This window comes from Stegostoma tigrinum, chromosome 1 (assembly GCF_030684315.1).
Source record: "Stegostoma tigrinum isolate sSteTig4 chromosome 1, sSteTig4.hap1, whole genome shotgun sequence".
NCBI lineage: Eukaryota > Metazoa > Chordata > Chondrichthyes > Orectolobiformes > Stegostomatidae > Stegostoma > Stegostoma tigrinum.
In genome coordinates, this window is record NC_081354.1 from 7,451,427 (window position 1) to 7,475,280 (window position 23,854).

The window sequence follows — 23,854 nt, forward strand, 5'->3', positions numbered from 1 at the left end:
GAATCCAGTGCCCGTTTTAAATCCCCAAATCTAACAATGTAACCTGTGAGGAAATCCCTTATTTATTTAAAATGTGTAACTTAACGTTTTAAACTGCGGGAGAAAAATCTTTCGTTCAAGAATCTAGTTTTGTTTTAAACACTTTTGTGGAAAAATATGAACGAATATTCTAAGAACATCTGTGTCTTCTTAAGTAACAAACATTTCCACAGCATGCGTTTCCAGTTAGATTTATTGTAGTTTAAAAACTCAAATAAAAAGCAACAATACATCATCGGTGGCATCAAACACAAAACACAATTGCTAATTTTAAAGGGACTTTTGTTTTTAGAAAAAAGTTACAATTTCCCATTTGTCCGTTTGGAATTTAAAATCTTATATTTATGTACAATATACAAAACAATAGCTGAACAAAGCAAGAAGAAAGATGTACACTCAACTGACCAATAAATAATGTTTCCAGCAGCCAAGACATTAAAATCGTCTACGAGACAAAACGCCGGTCACAAAGATCTCAAAACAATATTACTTTTTCATATATATATATATAAAATCTCTCTATATATAAACCACCGAATACAAGGGAGCTACATAAATATGATAAACACTAGAATTGGCAGTTCTCCAAAAGGCCGAGGTTTAAAGTGCGTGCGCTATTAAGGAGCATCATCACTGACTGTGATGAGTATCAAGAATTAGCAACATATTTTCCAAACATCGGAAACAGAAATATTCTATTAGCACTTCAGCGCGATAGCAAAACGACAATAGCAACAACTTAGAATGCAATACAAAAAACAGGTTATTCAGCGTGGAGAAATAAGCTTGCTCTGCGGGGTGGTTGGGGGGGGGCGAGTAAAAAAAAAGGATTCTTCTGTTTGGGTTTGAGGGATGGAGGGAGAAAACTCATTGTGCAAGGTCTGGGGAATGGTTATAACTCACGCTGTCCGGGGAGGTGGTTGGGGGGGGGTGCAGTGAAAATTAATTCTGGATGGGAGGAAATTGCAACAAAAACAGTCCTGGGATGGAGAAATGGGTCACAAAAACAGAAGTTTCTGGAAAAGCTCAGCCGGTCCGGCAGCATCTGTGAAGGAGAAAACAGGGTTAAAGTTTCGGGTCCGGTGACCCTTCCTCAGAAACAGGTCACCCTGCACCCGGGGACAAAGAACTGATTCTGCATGGCGGGGGGGGGGGGGGGGGGGGCAATAAAATTATGCTGCGCGGGGGAAATTTAAAAAAAACTGCATGGGAGGAACTTGCAATAAAAGCTCAGTCCTCACGGGGTAAAAGTTCGTTCGGCATGAAAAAGAAGTTCATTCTGCACTTGTTAAAAAAAATATATATTTGTATAGAAACTGGAGTCCACGTTGCGTCTCCTCTCCGTTCGCTGCCTGGCTGCAATTATTGGTAATTCGGAGCTTCAGGTAGCTCGTCGTCTTCGCTCGGCAGGTCCAGGGGCACATCCTCTGAGTCGCTGGAGTGCGAGCGGGGGGAGAACTCCCCGTCACTCCGCTGGGAGCGGGGGGAGGTCTTGCTGGCTTCGGGGGAAGCGGACGGCCCGTCCTGGAAGGCGAACGGCGGGGCCCTGGGGCCGGTTTGCAACAGTGGGGGAGGGGGTGGAGGAGGGTGTCCCTGGCCGGGGGGATAGCGCCTGCAACCCGGGGGAGAGGAGTTCCCCGGAGCCCGGGGGTTCGTTTCGGCTTCGCCCCCTTGCAGCAGCTCGGCCAGGGCGCTGATGTAGATCTGCGCCATCTGCAAAGTCTCGTACTTTGACAGCTTCTTGTCGTTGTTGAAGGAGGGGATGACCCCGCGGAGCTGGTCGAAGGCGTGGTTCAGGCCGTGCATCCTCCTCCTCTCCCGGGCGTTCGCCGCCAGCCTCCTCTGTCTCTGCACCCCGCTGGCCGGAGCCCGCTGCCGGCATCCCAGCTCCCCAGCTTTCAGTTTGCAAAGCTCCCGCACCCTCACCGGGCTCTTACCCCGTCCGCTGCATCGGCCGGGCTCCGCTCCCGCCCCGGCCCCCAGCAGCAGCAGCTCCTCCTCCGAGGAGGAGCCACCGGGAGACAGGTAGGAGTCGCCGTGAGCCGGGCAGGTGCCTCCGCTTTGCAAATCGGGTGCCAGCCATCCCCTGGGGTCGGTGTCCAGCAGCGACAGTGCAGCGGGCTGCGGGTAACCCTGACCTGCCTGAGGCTGCTGCAAACACCTCTCAGCCGCCAGCTCTTTCAGATCCGTCCACTCTTCCGAATGCATCTGGCTCATGACAACTCGATGATTGCAGACAGGCGAGAAAACCAGGCAGGGGTTGGGAAGATGCAAATAAAAAAGAAAACAACTGGTGTCTTTTTTTTGCAAATAAAATGAAACTAAAATAATGAGGAGTGTGGGGGAAAGAAAGCTCTGGAGGATAACTTTGTGACTGCTCCAGACGCTTTGACGTCTTGCAAGCAGTTGCTGCAAATCTTCTTGCAAAAGTTTGCGTGTGTGTTTGTAAATAGCGCCGCACATGCAGCACACAAACACAAGTGATAGGAGGCAAACAAGGCGATGCAACCTCACCAGGCGTGTGCAGGTTATAGAGATATAATGTAGAAAAAGAAAGCAGACTCACAAATCCGCTCCTCTTGCTGCGAGACGGGACTGCGGCTGCCTTTAAATGCGGCACGCGCCGCCCGGGGATCAAAGGCGCCGCCGCCGCCGCGCACCCCCCCTCCCTCCCTCGGGTTCTTGCGATTGGGGGAGGGGGCGGGGAAACGGCATGAATGGGGGCTCGCGCCGGTCGCGTGTCGACAGCCAATCGCGGCGCGAGCCCGGCGCGTGCGGCGGGACCAATGGGCGAGAGCGCCTTCTTGCGCCCTCCACCTACCAGAGACTGCGATGCAAATTTGGGGGGGGGACGTGGCCATCAAATCAGAGGCCGACAAGGGGAGCGGGGCTGTGCCAGGCCCGGGCCCGGCGCGTGGGTGGAATGTTGCCACTCGCTGCCCGTTTTGCAACAGCGCGGCACGTGGCGCCCCCGCCCACACCCCTCAGTTCCCGATTCCTCTCTCTCCTCTACTCCCCACTCTCCTATCCTTCTCCCTCTGTCCTCACACTTCTCTCCCTTCCCCCCTCCCTATCCCCTCATTCCTCACACTTCTCTCCCTGCTTCCCCTCCCTATCCCTCCTCTCCTCTCACCTCTCCCTTCCCCCCTCCCTATCCCCTCGCTCCTCACATTTCTCTCCCTGCTTCCCCTCCCTATCCCTCCTCTCCTCTCACCTCTCCCTTCCCCCCTCCCTATCCCCTCATTCCTCACACTTCTCTCCCTGCTTCCCCTCCCTATCCCTCCTCTCCTCTCACCTCTCCCTTCCCCCCTCCCTATCCCCTCTATTCGCACACTTCTCTCCCTTCTTCCCTCCCTATCTCCCTCTCCTCACATTTCTCTTCCTTCTTCCCCTCCCTATCCCCTCGATCCTCACGCTTCTCTCCCTTCTCCCCTCCCTATCCCCCTCTCCTCACACTTCTCTCCCTTCTTTCCCTCCCTATCCCCTCAATTCTCACACTTCCCTCCCTTTCTCCTCCCCACCCCCTCTATCTTCACACTTCTCTTCCTTCTCCCCCCATCCTCCCTTCCCTTACCCTTCTCACACTCTCCCACTCCCTCCTCACCCTTCTACCCCCAGTCTCCCCTCTGCCCAACTCTCCTCACTCCTCGACTTCTTACCCATTCATACCCCCTTCCTCTCCAAATCCCTCCGTCCCCTCCAGGCCCGATACAGCCACATGATGGATCACGGAGTAGGCTATATCTGAGACCCTCACACACTCACTCACATTCAGTAAGGTTTTGGTGGGGGAGGTCGCAACAGGCAGTTTCCGCATTGCACGAAAGGCACCAGCCGTCGCCTTGACATGCAATGTGGGCTAAATGAAGACAAGGGAGAAAAAGTGTAGGAAAATGTCTAAGAAGAGAAATGACGAATTAAAAAGTTTCACTGTGTTGGGAGAATAAATGAGGAGGATGGGGATGAATTATAAGACATTGACCACAAAGAGAAATGAAGAAGTTAGAAGTGTCACTAAGCCGGGAGAATAAATCATATTTTAGGGCTGTTTCATTTAGATAAGTGGTCGGACTCTGAATTAGGCTAACCTTCCCATCAATGATTAGCTAACCAGGGGATCTTTCCGCAGGACGGTGTGGTTAAGAGGGACAGGGGCCAGCTCCCGTTCTGTGCCCGGGCTTCACGTTGATCACACGCTTCGTCCGCAGCACCACGCGTCCGCATTCCCTGCTTCACTGCGCAGGCCGAGCTGGGGCAGGGGAGGAGCTGGGACAGCAGTACTGCACAGATCTGCATCGCCGAATCAGTTTCCCAAACCCCTCAGCTGGCGAATTAACCCTTCCAAACAACATCAGGCCTTCCCTCCCGTCCTCAAACACTCGGTGAATCTTCTTTCACTCGAAACGACGCAGAAGACACTCAGAAAGCTGCAAAAGAAACACACACGTAATGCTGAAGAAACTCAATACATGGAGAGAGAAACAGAGTTAACTCTTCCGTTTCATGACTCTCCTGACAGAGGGGAAAACACAGTTTATGTTTCGGGTCTAGTGAGTAGCTCTGATAATGGATTTCTCTCTCCCTCTCGCTGTCAGACTTGCCCAGTTTTGTTCCAGCATTCTCTGTGTGTTTGCGTCAGATCTCCAGTATCCTGTACTATCTTGCTTTTGCTGACCAGCACGTCACCTGGGTTGGAACCATTCAACAATGAGAGAGGCCAGGCAGGTTCCACTCGTTAGAGCAGATAAAACTGAAGGGGCCAGGGGTGGGAAGGGGGTCGATCTGACTGAGGTGTACAAAGCTCAAAACGTACGTAGGGAGAAACCCAATTCCTTAGCAGGGGGGCACAGCTTAAAACTCAGGAATAGAAGGTTATTTTTAGGGGGGTTGAGTGTGGGATTGGGGGGATTCTTTCCCCCAGAGAGATATGGGTATCTAAAACTCATTGCTTGTCAGGTTGATGGAGTAAGACCACTCAACACATTTAACCAGGTATTGGGACGAACGCTTGAAACGCGGTAGCACACTGATGGGGGACTGGAGAATGGGATTAGATGGTCTTGGCAGGATGGGCCGAAGAACCTCTTCCTCTGTTCTTAAAACTAACATTCCTCATCTCATAGTGGAAGGCAGTTTTGGATTGAACGCTGCCATCGGGAATGAGGGGTTGGTAGGGAAATGCGCTGGGGGAGGGCAAGTTTACACGGGGTCAGGCCGCTGAAAACACTCGCCTGTTTACTGTTACAACAGCGTTTGGCCATTTTACAAAAAAAAGGAGTTAAGGTACAGAGGCCTCGCCCTCTGAGAGGGGGAAGGAGAGGGCAGCAGTCTCTTTATCTGTGAGCCCCCGCCCCTCTACTCAACACGGAGCTCCATTTCCGAACAAATCAAATCGGTCTCGAAACGGCAACTCCGTTTTCTCTCTCCACAGACGCTGCCAGTCCTGCTGAGTTTTTTTCCTCCCCCCAGGACTTCCTGCTTTTATGACACTCGATAGCCAGGAGCCTTCACCCTGCAGTCTCTTTGGGGTCCTGACATAATGCGCCACACGCCGAAAAGTAACATTGGGGGGTGGAATGTAATCCTGCTTTCATTGTGACTGCATCATCTCCCCGCTCCGCCATCAGTTACTTAGTGACAAGGGGGCGCTCTTTTTGGTTTTGGCTGGCGGGAGATCTCTTCTGCAGAAATCCGGCATTCGGGAAGATTACAGAGACCGGGACAGAGACGAAGATGCTGTGCAAAGCACAAGGGTTCCGATTACTCTCTTTAACTTCAAAATGTGGCACCTTCAGAGTTTAACAATCTAATTAGAGTTAGCACTCTTTCCGTTCCTAACATTTGTGCAAATACACACACACACACAACTTGCCTACACTTTAAATAAGAAACATGACCTGTCATTTTGCAACTTTCGAACTGCAAACAATGTCATTGACATGAATGATGTGTGTCTTAAAAGCCTTAAGAATTTGGGATTAGCATTACAACTCGATTTAGACGAGACATTGTAAGGATGCTGTCTAATCCTTTCAGAAACAGTAGCAATCGGCTTGCCTGTTCCATGTGGTGGGCCTCTTTGAATTACAATTTAAAGCCAAGACTCACTTCTGCATGTGTGACTCATATCTGCAATATGAGTTTGGACGGTGACACCATTGTACAGCAGTGTTGAGAAACGTGCCTGAGTGGAGAACCGTGTTAAGCTTATTAAAGGATTAGTCTCCCACTGTGGTTTGTTTATTTTAGAATGATATTGACACAGCAAGAACCTACTTTCCCCTTTATCAGCCTTTGATGCAACCTCCCTTTTTCAATAACTTAACAAGGGAGGCTGTGGTTAATAAAAATCTCTCCTCTCTCATTGTAAGAAAAGAAAACGGTTAAAAATTATTTGTCGCCGCGACACGGAGTCGTAGGGATCTCTTCCAGGACCCCCGTTGAGCTTCAGGAGTTGTTGTGTCAGTCTGCTTTTTAACAGGTCAGGGACAACTGCTTTCTTTGTGCTTGGAAAGATTGACAGGAGGATTTTTTTTTCCAAACTGAAAGCCAGTAACGGGCAGGTCTGACATCTCGCATTTGGATGCGAGGGAAAAGCGAAAAGGCTGCATCACCGATGAGGAAAGGACTCTTCTCTGAAGTGCATTTCACTGGCACCTGTTCCACGAAACAAGGACAGCAGAAACTCTCCGCTTTTTTTTAAAAAAGAGAACACAACACGCCACAGATTATGGCAAACATAGACGATTCATCCTCTCCCTCATCTAGAATCGCCACGAGTCCTTACACTAGTTCATTTCTAATTCCCCTGGAGCTTTAAACTGCAGTATGTATTTGACTGATGTTTAATGATTTGAAACGTGACACTGACTGTGTGTAAAACAACCGACACTGTAGCAACTGCAGGTTAAAAGTTGCTTTGCACACATCATTGGCCCGGGCCGGGAATACACACATTTTAGAGATCTGCAGCACAGATGGGGAATATGACTCCACTTTCAGAATCGCAACAGACATGTGTATTTCAGCTCACTAAACCATTTGCATCTTAAAGTGATTTTCCGGTGAGTTCCAAAATGCAGCCTGGATCGAATAATTGAACACAAAATCTGTTAACTTTACCCACTTGAGCTGAACTTTGGTTCTCAGCGAGAGCTGCATTTAAAACAAAAAAAAACAAATCCTGACTTTGAACTTTTAATTACCATCGCTACAAACCAACAGGGGCTCCGCACTCGATGGACCGCTGGTGGAGGGGTGATCCGGATTACGGCTGCAGGTTTTGCACATCAACCGATTTTGTTTTCCTTGCCCGGGACTGACACGAGCAAGCGACGCTACTCAATGTTGCCAAACAAGGGAGTTTGCAAGGTGACCTGGTCACACGCAGATCGACAAAAAATGGACCGAGATAGTTTTCATATTGAACACTGAGCTGGGAAAAATTTCACAGTTCAATGGCTGACACCGCAAAATACAGAGAGCAATACAAGTCAAAGTTTACATCCAAAGATCAAAGTCTACAGACAAAAGTGGCAATTTTTGTTTTGCTTGGTGTGGGGTCTCTGAACTAAACCAGTGTAACTGAAAGTGACCCTACAGGATGGTAGCTAGCAGTACTGATAGACTTGGCGAAACCTACATTGCGTTCACGACTCTCTCTGCTTTTCTTTGGCCAGTTTTAAGTGAGATTGTACTTCCCTGGCCTTTGTGCACGGGTTTGCGCGGGTGTGTGTATGCGCAAGTCCCTCTTTCGATTCTGCGGCGGCACTCCCGGTTTGAAAGATTCGCGCATCAACGATTCATCTGAACTCCGGATCTTAACCATCCTGAAAGCAAAACACGAATGGCAAATTTGCAGTAAACCGAATAGAGTATGAATAGAGTATGCAACACTCAGTACTTTTAATAACTACATGATACATTGAAGTCATATCAAAGAGGATAAATGCTAACAAAAATGACATGAACGAATAAAAATTGAAATGACAAACAAAAGTAATTGCATCAGGATTCTTTCTAACGTACAACGAGACTTCCAGGTGCTCGTAAGGGCTGTTAAACCACACCTTGAAAGTAGCACGTACCAATGCTCATATATGAGGCTACACGGCTCTGAATGCATGCGGTGAGACATTATTTAGTTTTATATTGTCATTGAAAACAATGAGAAAAGCAAACAAATGGAGACAACGCGAGAAGATGCAGATGGAATGTGAGTGAGTGACGGAATGGTCAAGTGAGTGAGAAAAGTTGGATGAATTATAAACCACATTTAAAAGGGTCACGATAAGGTAGAGGCAATGCGAATGAGCTGGGGGAAACAGCGAAACAACTAAGATCATTTAGAAACACAGATAACGATTAAAGGGTTAAAGCCGATTGGAAGGCAGGTGAACGCAAGTCTGAATTTCCACGAAATGACTGGAAATAAAGTTGAGATGGAGATGGTCGCGCGGTGGCCCATTTTGGACTGCGACTTGGGATTTCTCAGCACCCCCCTCCCCTCCCCCACCCCCGCTCCAGGGCTCTGCCCCTCATTGCTGTGCCGCAGGACCAACCCCTGTGCCACACCAGGTTGAATATTGTAACTCTGGCTTATTAAAGTGTCTCCGACACAATGGCATTCTGTGTCCCATTGGCTACGCTCTGCTTGCTGCTTGCAGAGTGTTAAGGGAAACTGTGACACGATATTGCCCCTGCCCATTATTCAGTCTGGATACCAGCTAACACTGTGGTGTCTCCATGGTAATGATACCCCAGACTCATTCTCACAAAAAACTCCAAAAAAAAAACAAGAGACATAACGTAGGGCTGGGGCCGAGAGAAAGATTATAAATTACACTTCCGAAATAGACAGAAGGAAATATACGTCAAATAAATTTGCAAGTCTGTGCCTTTTCATATGTAAACCCTTTCGATTCCTGTCCAAATAGTTTTCTGTTACAATAATTCCTTCCACAATTTTGTTAACCCAGGTTTACCCTAACACTAGTGAGACCTATCTTTTGACACTAATCCTCATTACTACTAATCTATCTCATCAAACACTTGGGCACAGCATCATTATCGCTAATATTTCTGTTGTGAAATGCACATTAATAACTTAGTGAATGTGTATAACTTGGTGTTTTTTTAAAAAAAACTGAGAACAATCACTTACTATGTGTTTGCAAAATGCCTTAGTTACTTCTATTATTTAGATGCATAATTTATGTGAAATTTTACCTCCAAAAGAAAGCAGCCCCAGTAAATATTTAATAAAGTGTTACAGTTATATTCATTTTGCTCTGTCAGTTTTTTATTGGTCAAATTCTTTGATTGGATTCTTCTCCAAGGACAGTAAATGAAAACATGTTGAAATAGAAATCCTACTGGCTATTCACAGGTTGTGAGTGTATCCAGTACACAAAATCTTCAATACATACATGAAATACAGACAACCAACTTCGGAAAAAAAGTCTCTACATTCTGGGTAGCAATACTAGCATTGTCCCTAACTTTCCAATTTTAGAAGTACACCCCAGACTAGCTCAATATATTATTTGGCAAACTTTTCTTTACTTGTGGAAAATATAAAGCACTTGACATGATTATTCCATCATGAATCAATATCTCTTAAAAATTGGCTTGAACTGCTCTGTGAACTTGCACTGGCATTCAACTGATTGCAATGGGAAATTAATGTGACTGTGTGTAACATGACTTGGCAGTTAGAAAATACATCCAGATAATACCAGGAACATAAAAAGGCCTAACCTAAACCATAATTGTCACTCCTTGCTGCTACATCATTACAAGTATTCATTTGGTCATACAGCATTTAAAGAGACATTTTATCCACGGTTTTTGACCTGTGCTCAACAGGACATCCAAAGTAAAGGGAAAACAACATACATACTGTTTATGCACCAGTTATGACATCTGGCAGTTAACTGTCAAACTTTGTTTAAAATTTAATCTGGGCAGTTTTACTCTGATCGGTTAACATACTATCCTGAGAAATCAAATAGAGAATGGCTGTCACTGATTTTATTGAGGAGAAACAGTCACACTGTGTGAACATGCTCTGGTTACCTACAAAAAAACTGGAGATGTACTGGAGCTTCCAGTACATGCGACTTCATCTAAACTATTTGTTAGCATAATGCTTCACACACTTAGGATTATTTAGCAAATGTTGTCAAATTACAGAATCACATCTAATAGACAATGTGTTGTGAGGTTTGAAAATGTAAACTGTTGGATAAGGTCTGTACCTTGCTTGTTGCAAAATGCTAAAGGGATATGGTGTTCGATAAAATCCATATTATCACACTGAAGGACTGGAAGCTGCAGATACAGAAGTTGGCCCTTCAGCTCATTGAGTCTGCTTTACCATTCATTGAGATCATGGTTGATTTGATAATCCTCAAATTCACTTTTCTGCTTTTATTCCGATATCCTGGATTGCTTTACTGATTAAAAATTTGTCTATCTCAGCCTTGAATTTACATCATGGCCCAGCCTCAACAGTAAATTGTTACACAGATTCACTATCCCTTGAGAGAAGAAATTCCTTCTCACCTCAACCTTAAATGGGTGACCCCTAATTTTGAGATTAGGCATTCTCATCCCAGACTCTCCCACAATGTGACTCGTTCTTTCTGCAGCTACCCTGTCTAGTCCCAAAATAATCTTGTTTGTTTAAATGAAGTCACCTCTCATTCTTCTATAGTGCATCAAATAGAGACACAATCTACTGAATTTCTTCTTAAAAGTGACAGTTTCTCCAGAGTTGATATCAGCCTAGCAAACCTTCTCTGGACTTTTTGAAATGTCATAATATATTTTCATTGACAAGGGTCCCAAAACTGTTCACATTATTCCAACCATGTTCTGAGGACTTTGAGATTTAATTAGTTTAAACAGCGCTTGATCACAGTTAACTGTCAGGCATCATTAACTGGTATGTTTTCAATTGAAGCATATCTATCAATCAGTTACTGCTGACCAATCAACCAGCACTCTTCTGTCATACAGTAGAAATGTTGTCTTTGCTTTACTTTTGTGTTTCTTGTAAATTGTCTTGATGAGTGCAAGATGAAAAGTGCAAGATGTGCCTTTTATCAACAAGATGGAAATGAATTTGTAGATCATTGTCATACAAGCTCACAGTGGAAGTTGGGAGGAAATTGAAGACCAATGTCAGGACTCCAAGGTTGCATAGTTGGACTTTGCAATGTGGTTTTTCTTGATTGGAGCTAGATAGCCAAGTTACTCTGATTATTAGAGAATGACAGAATCTGTCCCTCTTGCAGAAATTTACATCTAGCAAGTGCTGGTGGTGTGAACATTTCCTTTAGTGTGGAGATGATTTGTCAGAACAATATAATGGCAGAATCTCAAGTGTAGGAATTTACTTGATAGCAGAAGATGTTGTAGTCTCCATGTTGTATGTTTCTTTTTCTATCTCCAACATGGCAGCATAGGGTACAAATCAAAAAAGAGTTTTTCAGAACTGCTCGTTTAACAGTAATAGTAGGCTTGATAGGCGAAAGAGAAATTCTTTGGAGATGCACAGTTTACCTACAAAAAATATTCCTTTAAGTAAAATTTGATCTTTCCAAAACCCTGCACTTCTTAAGATTTTCTTTAAGACACATATTTCACCAAGTTTGCACTTTTACCCTTTATAATATTGCCCCCTTATTTGGCTTTGGGCTCATTTCTTGCTTATACTCTTGTGAAACACCTTGGTGTGTCTTTCAATGTTAAAATACTAATAAAAATAGTTAACTTTAAGCCATTGGCATCTTTTGTATATGATTAGTTTTAGCCATTAGTATGACTTATTGTTACTTATTTTGAATGGAAATTTGTTGTTTATTTTGCCCCTTATTCCAGATTAAATTTCAATAACATTTTGTCTTGAGTCCAGACATGAGATGATTCACTGTTAAATTGTTTTATCTCTCTCTGCAATAGTGCAAAACATTTTATGCATTGAATCAATCTATACCCATAGCTATGCAAAATACTGTAGTATTTGTAAGCTTTACTTATTGTTATGATTTAAATAATTAAAACAAACTTCTATATATAAATAGACTATTTTAATTTGCTTACTGTAAATGTTTTAGTTTAGAACACCGCTATGAATACTGTACACATTATTCATTGAATTTTAAGTGTATTGTTTGATATTAAGATTATATTTTTGTGTCATTACATAAGTTGTTTTGCCTCCACAATTTAAAAATTTATTTTGAGGAGTGACTGTGCTAAAATGTTGAAGTCTGCAATGACAGAGTCACTGTGGCTCAATAGATGGCACATACATCTCTGCGTCAAAAAGCTATGGGCTCAAATCTTAGCTCAGAACTGATTACAAAAGCATAGGCTGATACTGCAGTGGTATATGCAAGGCCTGCTGCATTGTCAGGGGTACCTTCCATTGACGTATCTACCTTTTAAGATAGATACCAAAATATTTCAGTACTTATATGGAAGAAGGGTGGGAATGTGCTTCCAAATGTCCTGGGCCGTACATATCCTTCAGGTGAAATGGATTATTTCGTCACCATCAGACTTTTTTAATGGGAACTTGCTGTGTGTAAATTAGCTGCCTATATTAGAACGATGACTATTTTTCAAAAGTATTTATTTGCCTGTAAGGTGCTTTTGAAAGCTTTGAAATTCACTATACAAATGCAAGTCTTCTGTTTCACATTCAGTTAGTGGTTTTATGTCAAGCAGTGCATCGGCTATCATTGTGATCAATTAATGCCTCTGCCAGAAAGAACTGGATCTGATCATGCGTGTGCTGGAGAAATGTAATGTTGTAATCTATAGATGACCATTTTAAGTCTCTCAACAGAGTATTGAAATATCAGCTGGAGTGGGGCATCCTCTGAATGAGTGTAAAATTTCTCATGTTCCATGAAAATTTCTCATGTTCATATCTATAAGACAAATTTCTTGCTCCCAGTGCTGATTTTCAAATGAGGGAGGCAGTTTATTTCACTACAACCCCTTTGTGAGAAGCTATTCTTTCTGATTGCCCAACTCAATCTGAATTTCCAATCTCCACATTTAAGATTTTGCTTCCTTGCTCCAAATATCCCCACCAGAGGTCAATTTTTTTCATAGCGCCTATCATATTGCATCTTTACATCCTTTTCAACAACTGATTTTAATCATCCTTCAACCATCTAAACTCAAAAACTATATAACCTAATATCGCTGAATGTCTTGAGCATAATGGGAAGCCATTCTGCCAGTTGTGTTCATGCTGGTTCTCTATAGGAGATATTTACCTTATTCCTTTTTATGGCCTTCCCTCTGCAGCCCTGAAAATTCTTGCTTTTCAGACAATAATCTAATTTTCTCTTAAATGCCTAAATTGAATCTGCCTCCACCAAATAATCAGGCAGCGTGTTCCGGATTCTAACCCCTCACTGCATGAAAGTTATTCTTCATATCTCCATTGCTTATTTTGTCGCTTCCCTTAAATCTATGCACTGGGTCTGAATCCTTCCACAAAGGAAACAATTTTCCTCTAGCTCCTATGTTTTGGAACATGGTTTTAAACATCTCTGTAAAATCTCAGATAATAAAATGTGAGGCTGGATGAACACAGCAGGCCCAGCAGCATCTCAGGAGCACAAAAGCTGATGTTTCGGGCCTAGACCCTTCATCAGAGAGGGGGGTGGGGACAGGGTTCTGGAATAAATAGGGAGAGAGGGGGAGGCGAACCGAAGATGGAGAGAAAAGAAGATAGGTGGAGAGGAGAGTAAAGGTGGGGAGGTAGGGAGGGGATAGGTCAGTCCAGGGAAGACGGACAGGACAAGGAGGTGGGATGAGGTTAGTAGGTAGGAGATGGAGGTGCGGCTTGGGGTTGGAGGAAGGGATGGGTGAGAGGAAGAACAGGTTAGGGAGGCCGAGACAGGCTGGGCTGGTTTTGGGATGCAGTGAGGGGAGGGGAAGAGCTGGGCTGGTTGTGTGGTGCAGTGGCGGGAGGGGACGAACTGGGCTGGTTTTGGGCACTCACCCATCCCTTCCTCCCACTCCAAGCCGCACCTCCATCTCCTACCTACTAACCTCATCCCACCTCCTTGACCTGTCCGTCTTCCTTGGACTGACCTATCCCCTCCCTACCTCCCCACCTATACTCTCCTCTCCACCTATCTTCTTTTCTCTCCATCTTCGGACCGCGTCCCCCTCTCTCCCTATTTATTCCAGAACCCTCACCCCATCCCCCTCTCTGATGAAGGGTCTAGGCCCGAAACGTCAGCTTTTGTGCTCCTGAGATGCTGCTTGGCCTGCTGTGTTCATCCAGCCTCACATTTTATTATCTTGGATTCTCCAGCATCTGTAGTTCCCATTATCTCTGTAAAATCTCATCTTCGTTTCTTTTTCCCCCAAGGACAGTCCCAAACTCTCCAATCTCTCTCTATGACTTAAGTTCTTATCATTCATTCCTTTAAAGCCCATTGTCATTTGTTGCCCAGGTTAGCTTTTAAATCTACACTTTTGTCTTTCACTTCCAAGCATGTTTTTACCCCGTGACTGACACTTGGCTTGGCACATTCGTTCTGGTTGTCTCAATCACTGTGTTATAGCACCACCATAGGTTCCAGATGAGAACTACAGACAAAGTTTATAAAAGTATGAAAAAAGGAAACCCGAGATCATTCAGTGTAAGTCGGAATATCACCAAATTTGTTAACTAGCAGCTTCCATATAAGGTGATGCTTTTCAAGGAGATTAATAGCATAAGGTAATCGGACAATAATCAACATTCAGCATGCTAGATTGCAGGAATACTTGCTCATGGATAAAAAAGTAAAATAAATAACTTCAATTCAGTGCCTGCATCCTTCTGTTAATGTTGAAAAACTCGTGAAGCTATCCCACATCTTTGTCATTATGACATTTGCTTTGTTCAAGTTATTCCAAAAATAAAATCACTCAACTGGGCAAAGGCTTCACATTTGCCCTAATTTTATCAAACAGCAGTTAATTACAATGATTAAGCTGTTCACATTTTCATCTCTTTGAGACCCATCTTGTCTTTCTTTGACCAAAAAAAACCACATAAATTTCTGGAGAAACTCAGCAGTTCTGGCAACATCTGTGGAGAGAAAACAGAAATAGTGTTTCAAATCCTTCATATCCTTCTTCAGAATTGATCATCAGCCTTGAAATGTTAACAGTTCCACTTCATCTTCCGACTCATTCACCATGCTGACAAGAAACTTTCTTTTCCTTTCAGACATAAAGGCACTCAAGATGAAATAACTCAAAGAAATCCATGGTCCTCTGGAACCTTCCTCGTCTCCCCTTCCCTCTGATTCCATCCCCTCCTGCAACTCCACCTCCTGTTGGGTATTCACCATCCCTCTTAACCTTCCATTCTCTGATGGTTCTGTACTCATCAAAAGTCTTAACTTCACCCCTGTACTTCCCCACCTTAACAAATTTTGGGCACAACATGATGTTGAACTTGTCTTCTGCCGTCTTCACCTCCATGCCCATCCTCTCCCCATCCCACAGACTTTTTTCACCCAGTTCCAAAACTCTCATTTCACCTGGATTTCTCCATCTGGCCTTTTATCTGCACATGATTTGTTTGTTGGGAACTGTCAATGTGATATCGGTCACGTCAATTTCTTTACCACCCCCCTGCCCAGTCAATCCAACATATCTCCTTCTGAACTGACTGCACTCCATCTGCTTAGATCTAACCCTGCCTTTGTTATTAAGCCTGCCGATAAGGGTGGTGCTGTGATAGTCTGGCGTACTGACCTCTACATTGCAGAGGCTGAGTGCCAGCTCTCAGATAACTCCTCCTACCTTCCCCTGGACCATGCCCCCACTGTGGCACATTAACTATGGTCACTAACCTCATTTCATTCAGTGATCTCCCTCACCCCCACCCCCTACAGCCTCCAAGCTGATAGGCCCCCAGCCCTACACAGCTTGCTTCCACCTTCTTCCAAAAATCCACAAATAGGATTGTCTGGGCAGTCCAATTGCTTCGGCCTGCTCCTGCCCCTCAGAACTCATCTCTTCCTACATTGACTCAGCTATTTCTCCCCGGACTAGCCCCTGTCCATGTACATCCATGGTAATTCTAATGCTTTATGCCAATTTCGGAATTTCCATTTTGCAGGCTTCAGCCGTTTCCTCTTTACCATGGATGTGCAATCCCTTTTACCTGTTGTTTCTCCACCAGATTGGTCCCAGAGCTCTCTGCTTCTTCTGCAGCAAAAGACTGAACCATCTCCATCCAGCCACCACCCTCCTTCACTTTACTGAGCTCATCCTCACCCTCAACAACTTCTCTTTTAACTCCTCTTAAATTTCTTCAGGTCAGAGAGGGGGCCATGGGTACCGACACAGGCCCTAGTTATTCCTGCCTCTTCATGGGATACGTGTAACATTCCTTTTTCCAGTCCTATTCTGGCCCCCATGCACAACTCTTTCTCTGATATGTCAATGATATCATCAGTGCTGCTTCCCTCTCTGTCTGGAATTGGAAAAGTTCATTGATTTCATTTCCAATTTCCACCCAGCCCTCACTATCACCTAGTGTATCTCTGACTCTGCCCTTCCGTTCCTCGACATTTCTGCTACCATTTCTGGGGATAGACTGGCCACTAGTATCCGCTATAAACCCACTAACTCCCAAAGCTAACTGGACTATAGGTCCTTCTTATAAAGACTCCATCCCATTCTCTCAGTTCCTCTGGCTCCATTGCACATGCTCTGACAAGACCAACTTCGACAAGGAGGCGTCCAAAATGTCCACCTTCTTTCTCAGCCAAGAATTCCCCGGTACTGTTGTGGACAGGGCCCTGAACTGGGTCTGACCCATGTCCTGCACAGCTCACCCACTTTCTTTCCTCCCACAATAGCAATGGTGTTCCCTTTGTCCTTACCCACCATCCCACCAACATCCACATCCAGAAGATCATCAGCTGCCATTTCTGCCACCTTCAGTGAGACACCATCACCAGAAACATATTCCTCTCCCCTCCCTTGTCTGCCTTCCACAGGGACTGTTTCCTCTGGGACAGCCTGGTCCACTCTTCCTTCAGTCCCAACAACCCCTCCACCCCTACTCCCCAAACAGTCCCACAGCACCTTCCCCAGTACTGGCGTAGGTGTACACCTGCCCATTTACCCCCTCCCTCCCCATTATCCAAGTGCCCAAACATATCTTCCAGGTGAAGCAACACTTCACCTGCATTTCCCAGAAACAGTTCTACTACATTCGCTGCTCACAATGTGGTCTCCTCTACATTGGGAAAATGAAGCATAGACTGAGTGACCACTTCACAGAACGTATACATTCTGTTTGCAAAAAAAACCCCTGAGCTTCCAGTTGCCTGCCACTTTAACACCTCACCTTGTTCCCTGGCGAACATCTCTGTCCCTGGTTTTCTGCAGTGTTCCAGTGAAGCTCAGTGCAAGCTGAAAGAGCAACACCACATTTTTCACTCGGGGACCCTGCAAACCTCTGGACTCAACATCAAGTTCAATAATTTTAGGGCTGGAACTTTCCTAGCCTCCTACCCAACCCTACACCAGGCCTTGTTATCACACAGTTTGCCATTACACACCACCTATTGTTGGCCACGAACATTCTATATTAACAGCTATTCAGTCTCCCAGCCAAATTGTTTTCCATTCCTTTATCTATCCAACTGTTTTCTCTGTCTTTGGGCCCTATCCCCACCTATCATTTGCTCCTTACTCCTCCCCACACCCTATCTTCTGCGTGTAAACCAACACTATCCACGCTACCATCAGTTCTGAGATAGGGCCAACAGACCCAAATCATTAACTCTGATTTTTCTTCACAGATGCTGCCAGACCTGCTGAGCTTTTCCAGCAACTTCTGTTTTTGTTTTTGAAATGTTAACTCTGTTTACACTCTACATATTTGCCAGACCTGCTGAGTTTCTCCAGCTGTTTCTATTTCAGTTTTTGTTTCAAATTTTCAGCATCTGTTGTTCTTTGTTTATTTTGTATTTCTTTACTTGTCGCAATACAATCTCATTTTGCCTTCCATCTGTTTTGTCATTTAATCTCTCCTATTTTCCACCCCATCACATAACTTGACTTTTGTTCTTTCCTCATCACTCTCTTTCCCTGCCTACGCACTTGCTTCCAATCTGTTCACCTTTAACATTTTCCAGCTCTGATGAAAAGTTGCCAATCTGAAATACTAAATCTGATTCTCTTTCGCCAGAATTGCTAAGTCTTTGTGGCATTTTAAGTTTTTATTTCAATTTAGTAAAGCTTTCCACACCAGGTCAAGTCTTTTCTTCCTGCCTGTTCTATAAGGTAACCACTTTGGTTATAAGTCATCATTGACCACCTCTGAACAATCGTAAAGATATGATAATGGGTTCGGGCTAGGGTTAGTGTGAGGCAGATTTGGCAGTTTCATACCAGGAAGTGGTTTGCCAATTCTTGGTGATGATATTGCATCTTGTCCAATATGTAGTCCTCAACCTAAATCACTGAGAAAGATTAACCGTTCATGATCATATTGCAGTTTATGGGATCCTACTGTACTCAAACTGGTTGCTGCATTTCCTACAATTTTGACACTTGCTGAATGAATTATTGACTGAGAAAGACTGCAAAGTATTTTAAGGTTGTGAAGTGTGCTACATAAATGCAAATGTCGATTATATATACCTTTCTGTTGAAGCTTGCCACCTTAGAATGGAAACAACAATGGTGCAAACAATCTTTAACCTTTGCTTACTCAAGCAGGTATTTAACTTTAAGGCTGAGTAAAATAGCATACTCTTCAATCCAAATAATGTTTGAACATCTGATTAACTTTGAGGATTGTGCAATAATTGAAGATAAATCTCCAAGTTACTGTTGTGAGGAAATTCGAGGAGAAACCGAAAGGATAATGACATAGATTGTGTTGTTTCCCTCACTACATTTGAACACTTTATTGGTTTTTAGAACATTGGAGTGGGGAATAAAAGGGAGTTTCAACAACAGTCAATATTAACACAATCAAGTCTAACAATACAGTCAAAGAATTGACTGTTAGCCATTGGAAGGCATGGCATGCGAATGCTGGGCAAATGGTGCGGCTGAAGAACCTCATATCGTAAACGCCAAATTAACTACCACACTATACAACTACAACATATTTCTGCAAAGTTCTCAGGACCATGTAGTCACAATTGTAGTACACCTCATTTCCAAGGCAACTCTCAAGCCTAAATTTGCAAAAGTGTGCCAAAAATGTTGCATCGTGCTTTTAGTGGCCAACTTGCATAAGCATTGCTCTGTACAACATTGACCAGAAATTGAACTGGAACAGTGATGTGAATATTATAGTTAGTGGAGCAGGTCAGGAGAATTCTGCAGCGTGGAATTCACCTCAGACTCTCTGGTACCTTAATATTCTGGGGTATCCATCAGCTGAGATAAAACAGGGCTGGCTGGGGTTGTAAAAGAAGAAGTGGTGTTGCAGTATTGATCAAGGAGTCAATCACTGCAGTAAGGAGGGATGTTTTCTTATAAGGTTCCTCAAATGAGGACATATGGATAGAGCCTAAAATAAAACGGGGACAATCACTTTGCCGGGGGTGTACTTGACACCCCCAAGCAGTCGTGGAGAGATAGAAAGACAGATATTTCAGCAACTCTCAGAGAGATGTTTAATATCTGGGGGAACATAATGGCCTTGTGGTATTACCATAAGACCATAAGACATAGGAGTGGGAGTAAGGCCAATCGGCCCATCAGGCCCACTCTGCCATTTAATCATGGCTGATGGGCATTTCAACTCCACTTCCCTGCACTGTCCCCATAGCCCTTGATTCCTTGTGAGATCAAGAATTTATTGATCTCTGCCTTGAAGACATTTAACATCCTGGCCTCCAGTGCGGTCCGTGGCAATGAATTTCATACGCCCACCCTCTCTGGCTGAAGAAATGTCTCCTCATTTCCATTTTAAATTTACCCCCTCTAATTCTAAGGCTGTGCCCACGGGTCCTAGTCTCCCCGCCTAACGGAAACAACTTCCCAGCGTCCACCCTTTCGAAGCCATGCATTATCTTGTAAGTTTCTATTAGATCTCCCCTCAACCTTCTAAACTCTAATGAATACAATCCCAGGATCCTCAGCCATTCATTGTACATTAAACCTACCATTCCAGGGATCCGTTGGACTGTTAATCCGGAGAACGAATGCTCTGGGCTTCCAGGTTTGAAAATCCTGCCATGTCAGATGGTGGAATTTAAATTCTGTAGTAATGTAGTTGACGCTGTCTAAATGGACCTCATCTCAGCTTTTGACAAAGTAGGCTGGTTAAGAAGCTAAGTGCCTATGAGATCCATGGCAATTTGGTAAACTAGATCCAAAATTGGCAAAGTGGTATGAAGCAGAAGGTGTGTGTTCAGGCATGTTTTGGTGACTGGCAGCCTGTGTCTGGTGCTATGCCACTAGATTTGGCTCCCTTGTTGTTTGCAGTGTAAATGAATGATCTAGACACAAAGGAAGGAGGTATAATCAGTAATTTTGCGATGACAAGGAGTTTGGTGGCGTGATAAATAGGAAGGAGGAAAGCCTTAGACTACGAGAGAATATAGACAGGCTGGTCAGATGGGCTGAACAGTGGCAAATGGAATTTAATCCTGAAAAGAGTAGGGTGATGCATTTGGGGAGAATTAATAAGGCAAGGGAGTACACATTGAATAGTCGGACTTTAGGAAGTACAGACGATCAGAAGGAACTTGATATGTATGTCATTAATTATTGGAAGCAGCAGGACAGACAGATAAGGTGGTTCAGAAGGCAAATGGGATACATAGAAAACACAGTGTGGAGCAGGAGGGACGCAGCAGGTCAGGCAGCACCAGAGGAGAAGGAAAGTTGACGTTTCCGGTCAGGACCCTTCTTCTCCATACGGGATACTTGACTTTATTAGTCAAGGCATTGAATACAAGAGCAAGAGAGGCTGCAGAGGAGATTCACCTAGGGTGTTGCCTGGACTGGAGTGATTCAGCTATGAAGAGAAACTAGACAGACTGGGGTTGTTTTCATTAGTGCAGCGGGATAAACGGATAGGATTGAGATGTCCAAAGGTTTCAGAGGCATAGAAAGGGTTTAGACAGAGAAACAGCTCAAGGACTGGGGCTCCAGTTTTAAGGGAAGGAGAAAGAGGTTTAGAGGGAATTTAAGGTAAAGTTTTTTTTTAACCCAGAGAATGCTGGGTATCTGAACATGTTGCTTGGAAGGGTGGTTTTAGCATCAAAATTTTTTAGAATTATTGAGATGGATGCTTGAAATACCATAAAATACAAGAGCGGGATAATAAAATTATAGAAGATAGGTGCTTGATGACTGGTATGGACACGATGAGCCAAACGGCGTCTGTCAATCCTGTAGAAGTTCAATGACTCTGACTCTGTCCATTATCTATAAGGCACAAGTCAGGAATCTGATGGAAAACTCTGCAGTTCCTTGGACAAGAGCAGTTTCAACAAAACTCAAGAAGGCCAACACCATCCTGGACAAAGTAGTCTCTCGACCACCAACACATTTTAAAAAATCAGCATTTACTCCCTCCACTATGAGTGCATCATGTCTTTGTCTACAAAATGAATTTCAGCAATTTAACTGAACTCCTTCAAGAGCACTTTCAAACTCTGTGCTCTCTATCACCAAAACGGATAATGGCAGCAGATACACGGGACCATTAGTGCCAGTTAAGTTCCTCTCTGAGCTCTCCACAGCATCATTACTTGGATCTTTATTGCCATTCCTTCATTGTCACTGGGTTCCGAAACTCCCCTGCTAACAGCTCTTTTAGTGTCCCTACACCACAAAGATGGTAATGGTTCAAGAAGGCAACTTGTCACCAATTTGTCCAGTGTAATTAGAGATGGAGAATAACTGCTGATTCTACCAGTAATACCCATGTCCTGTAATTGGGTAATAATAAAGAAAAACACATGGCAATATAACCTCTTGCCCTATCATAATATTTTTATTGGCAAGAATGTATGCTAAAGTGAAAGTTACTAGAGTCTCAGAAGTACATACACCATTGTCTCATTGGAGGGACATGATTGGTGGTGTGTTTAACTTGAGAGTCAGAGGTGAGACTGAGCAGATGGGTCTTTGTGGTGACCTGAGCTGGCCTAGGAATTTAAGCTGTGCTATTGGTATCATTCTGCATCGCACACCAACCACGGACACACTAACATACAGCAGATTGGAGTAATGCACCAGGTACTGTACAGGCTCCTGTGTTTCAAAGAAGAGCCATACTGAACTCAAAATGTTAAGTCTGTTTCTTTCACCACATGTGCTGCCAGATTTGCTGAGTTTCTTCCAGCAGTTTCTGTTTTTATCTCAGATTTACAACACCTGGGTTATTTTGCTGTTATTGTTTAAAATAAGAACTCATTCACGAGATGCTGGTGTTGTTGGCTGAGCCAGCATTTATTAACATTTTGTGGTGCAGTGGCAGTGTCCTTACCCCTAGACTAGGAAGACTGTATTCAAGTCCTACCTGCTCCAGAGGTGTGCAGTAGCATCTTTGAACAGGTTGATTAATGAAATAGTTTATTTCCCATCTCTAACTGGGTTCTTCTCAGTTAAGAGTCCACCACACTGCTATAGATCTGGAGTCACATATAGACCAGACCAGGTAGAGACAGACAGATTACCCCTTCCCTAAAGGGGATTGTTGACCCATTTGTTACGACAATAGCGACCATTAGGCCAGTTCTTTTAATTCCAGGTTTTTAAAATCAAAATTCAAATTTCGCCATCTTCCGTGAAGGGATTCGAATCAATGTTATCCAAACATTAGTCCGTGCCGCTAGATTAGTAACCCAGCCAAAATACTATTTCGTCAGCTTTATTACAGTTGACTGTATTGTGCTGCATATGGGCAGGTTTGCTGAAAAACAAATGTGGCTGGATGTGGTTATGTAGGATTTATGACTTCTTGACAGCCCCTGAAACTTGTCTGCACACTCCCCACTTCGGTATCAACCAGAAAGTGCTGAACCTCTTCAAGATCAGATTCAGAGGGCCAAATTGCCTATTCCTGCTCCTAATTCTAATGACATTAGTTCTTAAACCAGATTGCATTGTTTTTGACTGCGAATAAACAGCCTGCATTTGGGATCATATTGTACTGTGGCAGCCCTACCTCTGAACTAGGATGCTTGCATTCACAGCCTACCTACTTCATCTCAGATTAGAAAAAAATAAATAGCTTGCTTTCACCACCACTCCCAACCCCAACATCTTTATAAACAAAACGTTTTTAAGAAGTTAAAGAGAACGCAATTCTTTAAAATACTCCTATGGCATTGCTCTGTTGTATTAGTTACAGTAGCACGGAGCTTCAGTTGGCTGGATGGTTGGCTTGTGAAGCATTGTGATGCTAACAGCGCGGGCTCAAGTCTCATTACTAGCTGAGGTTACCATGAAGGACTCTCCCTTTCAATCTCTCCCCGCGCCTGAGGTTTGGTGACCCTCAGGTTAAATCACAACCAGTTGTCTCTCTCCAATGAGACGTCATCTTTATGGTCTGGTAAGACTATGAAGACACAAAAATAAGTGCACTGCAGATTAACTGTTACATTTCCTTCATCAACCTGCTCAGAGATGTTAAGACACATCACTGGAGTAGGTGGAAATTGAAACCAGCCCTCCTGGCTCTGAAGTGGGGAGACTACCATCACGCCACAACAGCTTATTTTCATGGCTTAGAATTTATTTCCAATACAATCCTGGATGGTAATTGACCTTGTCCTGCTCAGCTATC

At 44.1% G+C, this 23,854-nt stretch overlaps 1 protein-coding gene across 1 annotated transcript; it reads right to left on the bottom strand.

Moving 5' to 3' along the window:
• Nucleotides 1–1,201: 1,201 nt before the first annotated feature.
• On the bottom strand, nucleotides 1,202–2,604 carry atoh1a (atonal bHLH transcription factor 1a). The gene has a single exon (XM_048542843.2). It carries the CDS (start codon nucleotides 2,500–2,502, stop codon nucleotides 1,402–1,404), a length of 1,101 nt encoding a protein of 366 aa, XP_048398800.1. The 5' UTR covers nucleotides 2,503–2,604; the 3' UTR covers nucleotides 1,202–1,401.
• Nucleotides 2,605–23,854: the final 21,250 nt, after the last annotated feature.

Excerpts from the sequence above, each read along its gene's own strand:
- atoh1a (XM_048542843.2), bottom strand. The coding sequence starts at position 2,502 with ATGTGCGGCGCTATTTACAAACACACACGCAAACTTTTGCAAGAAGAT.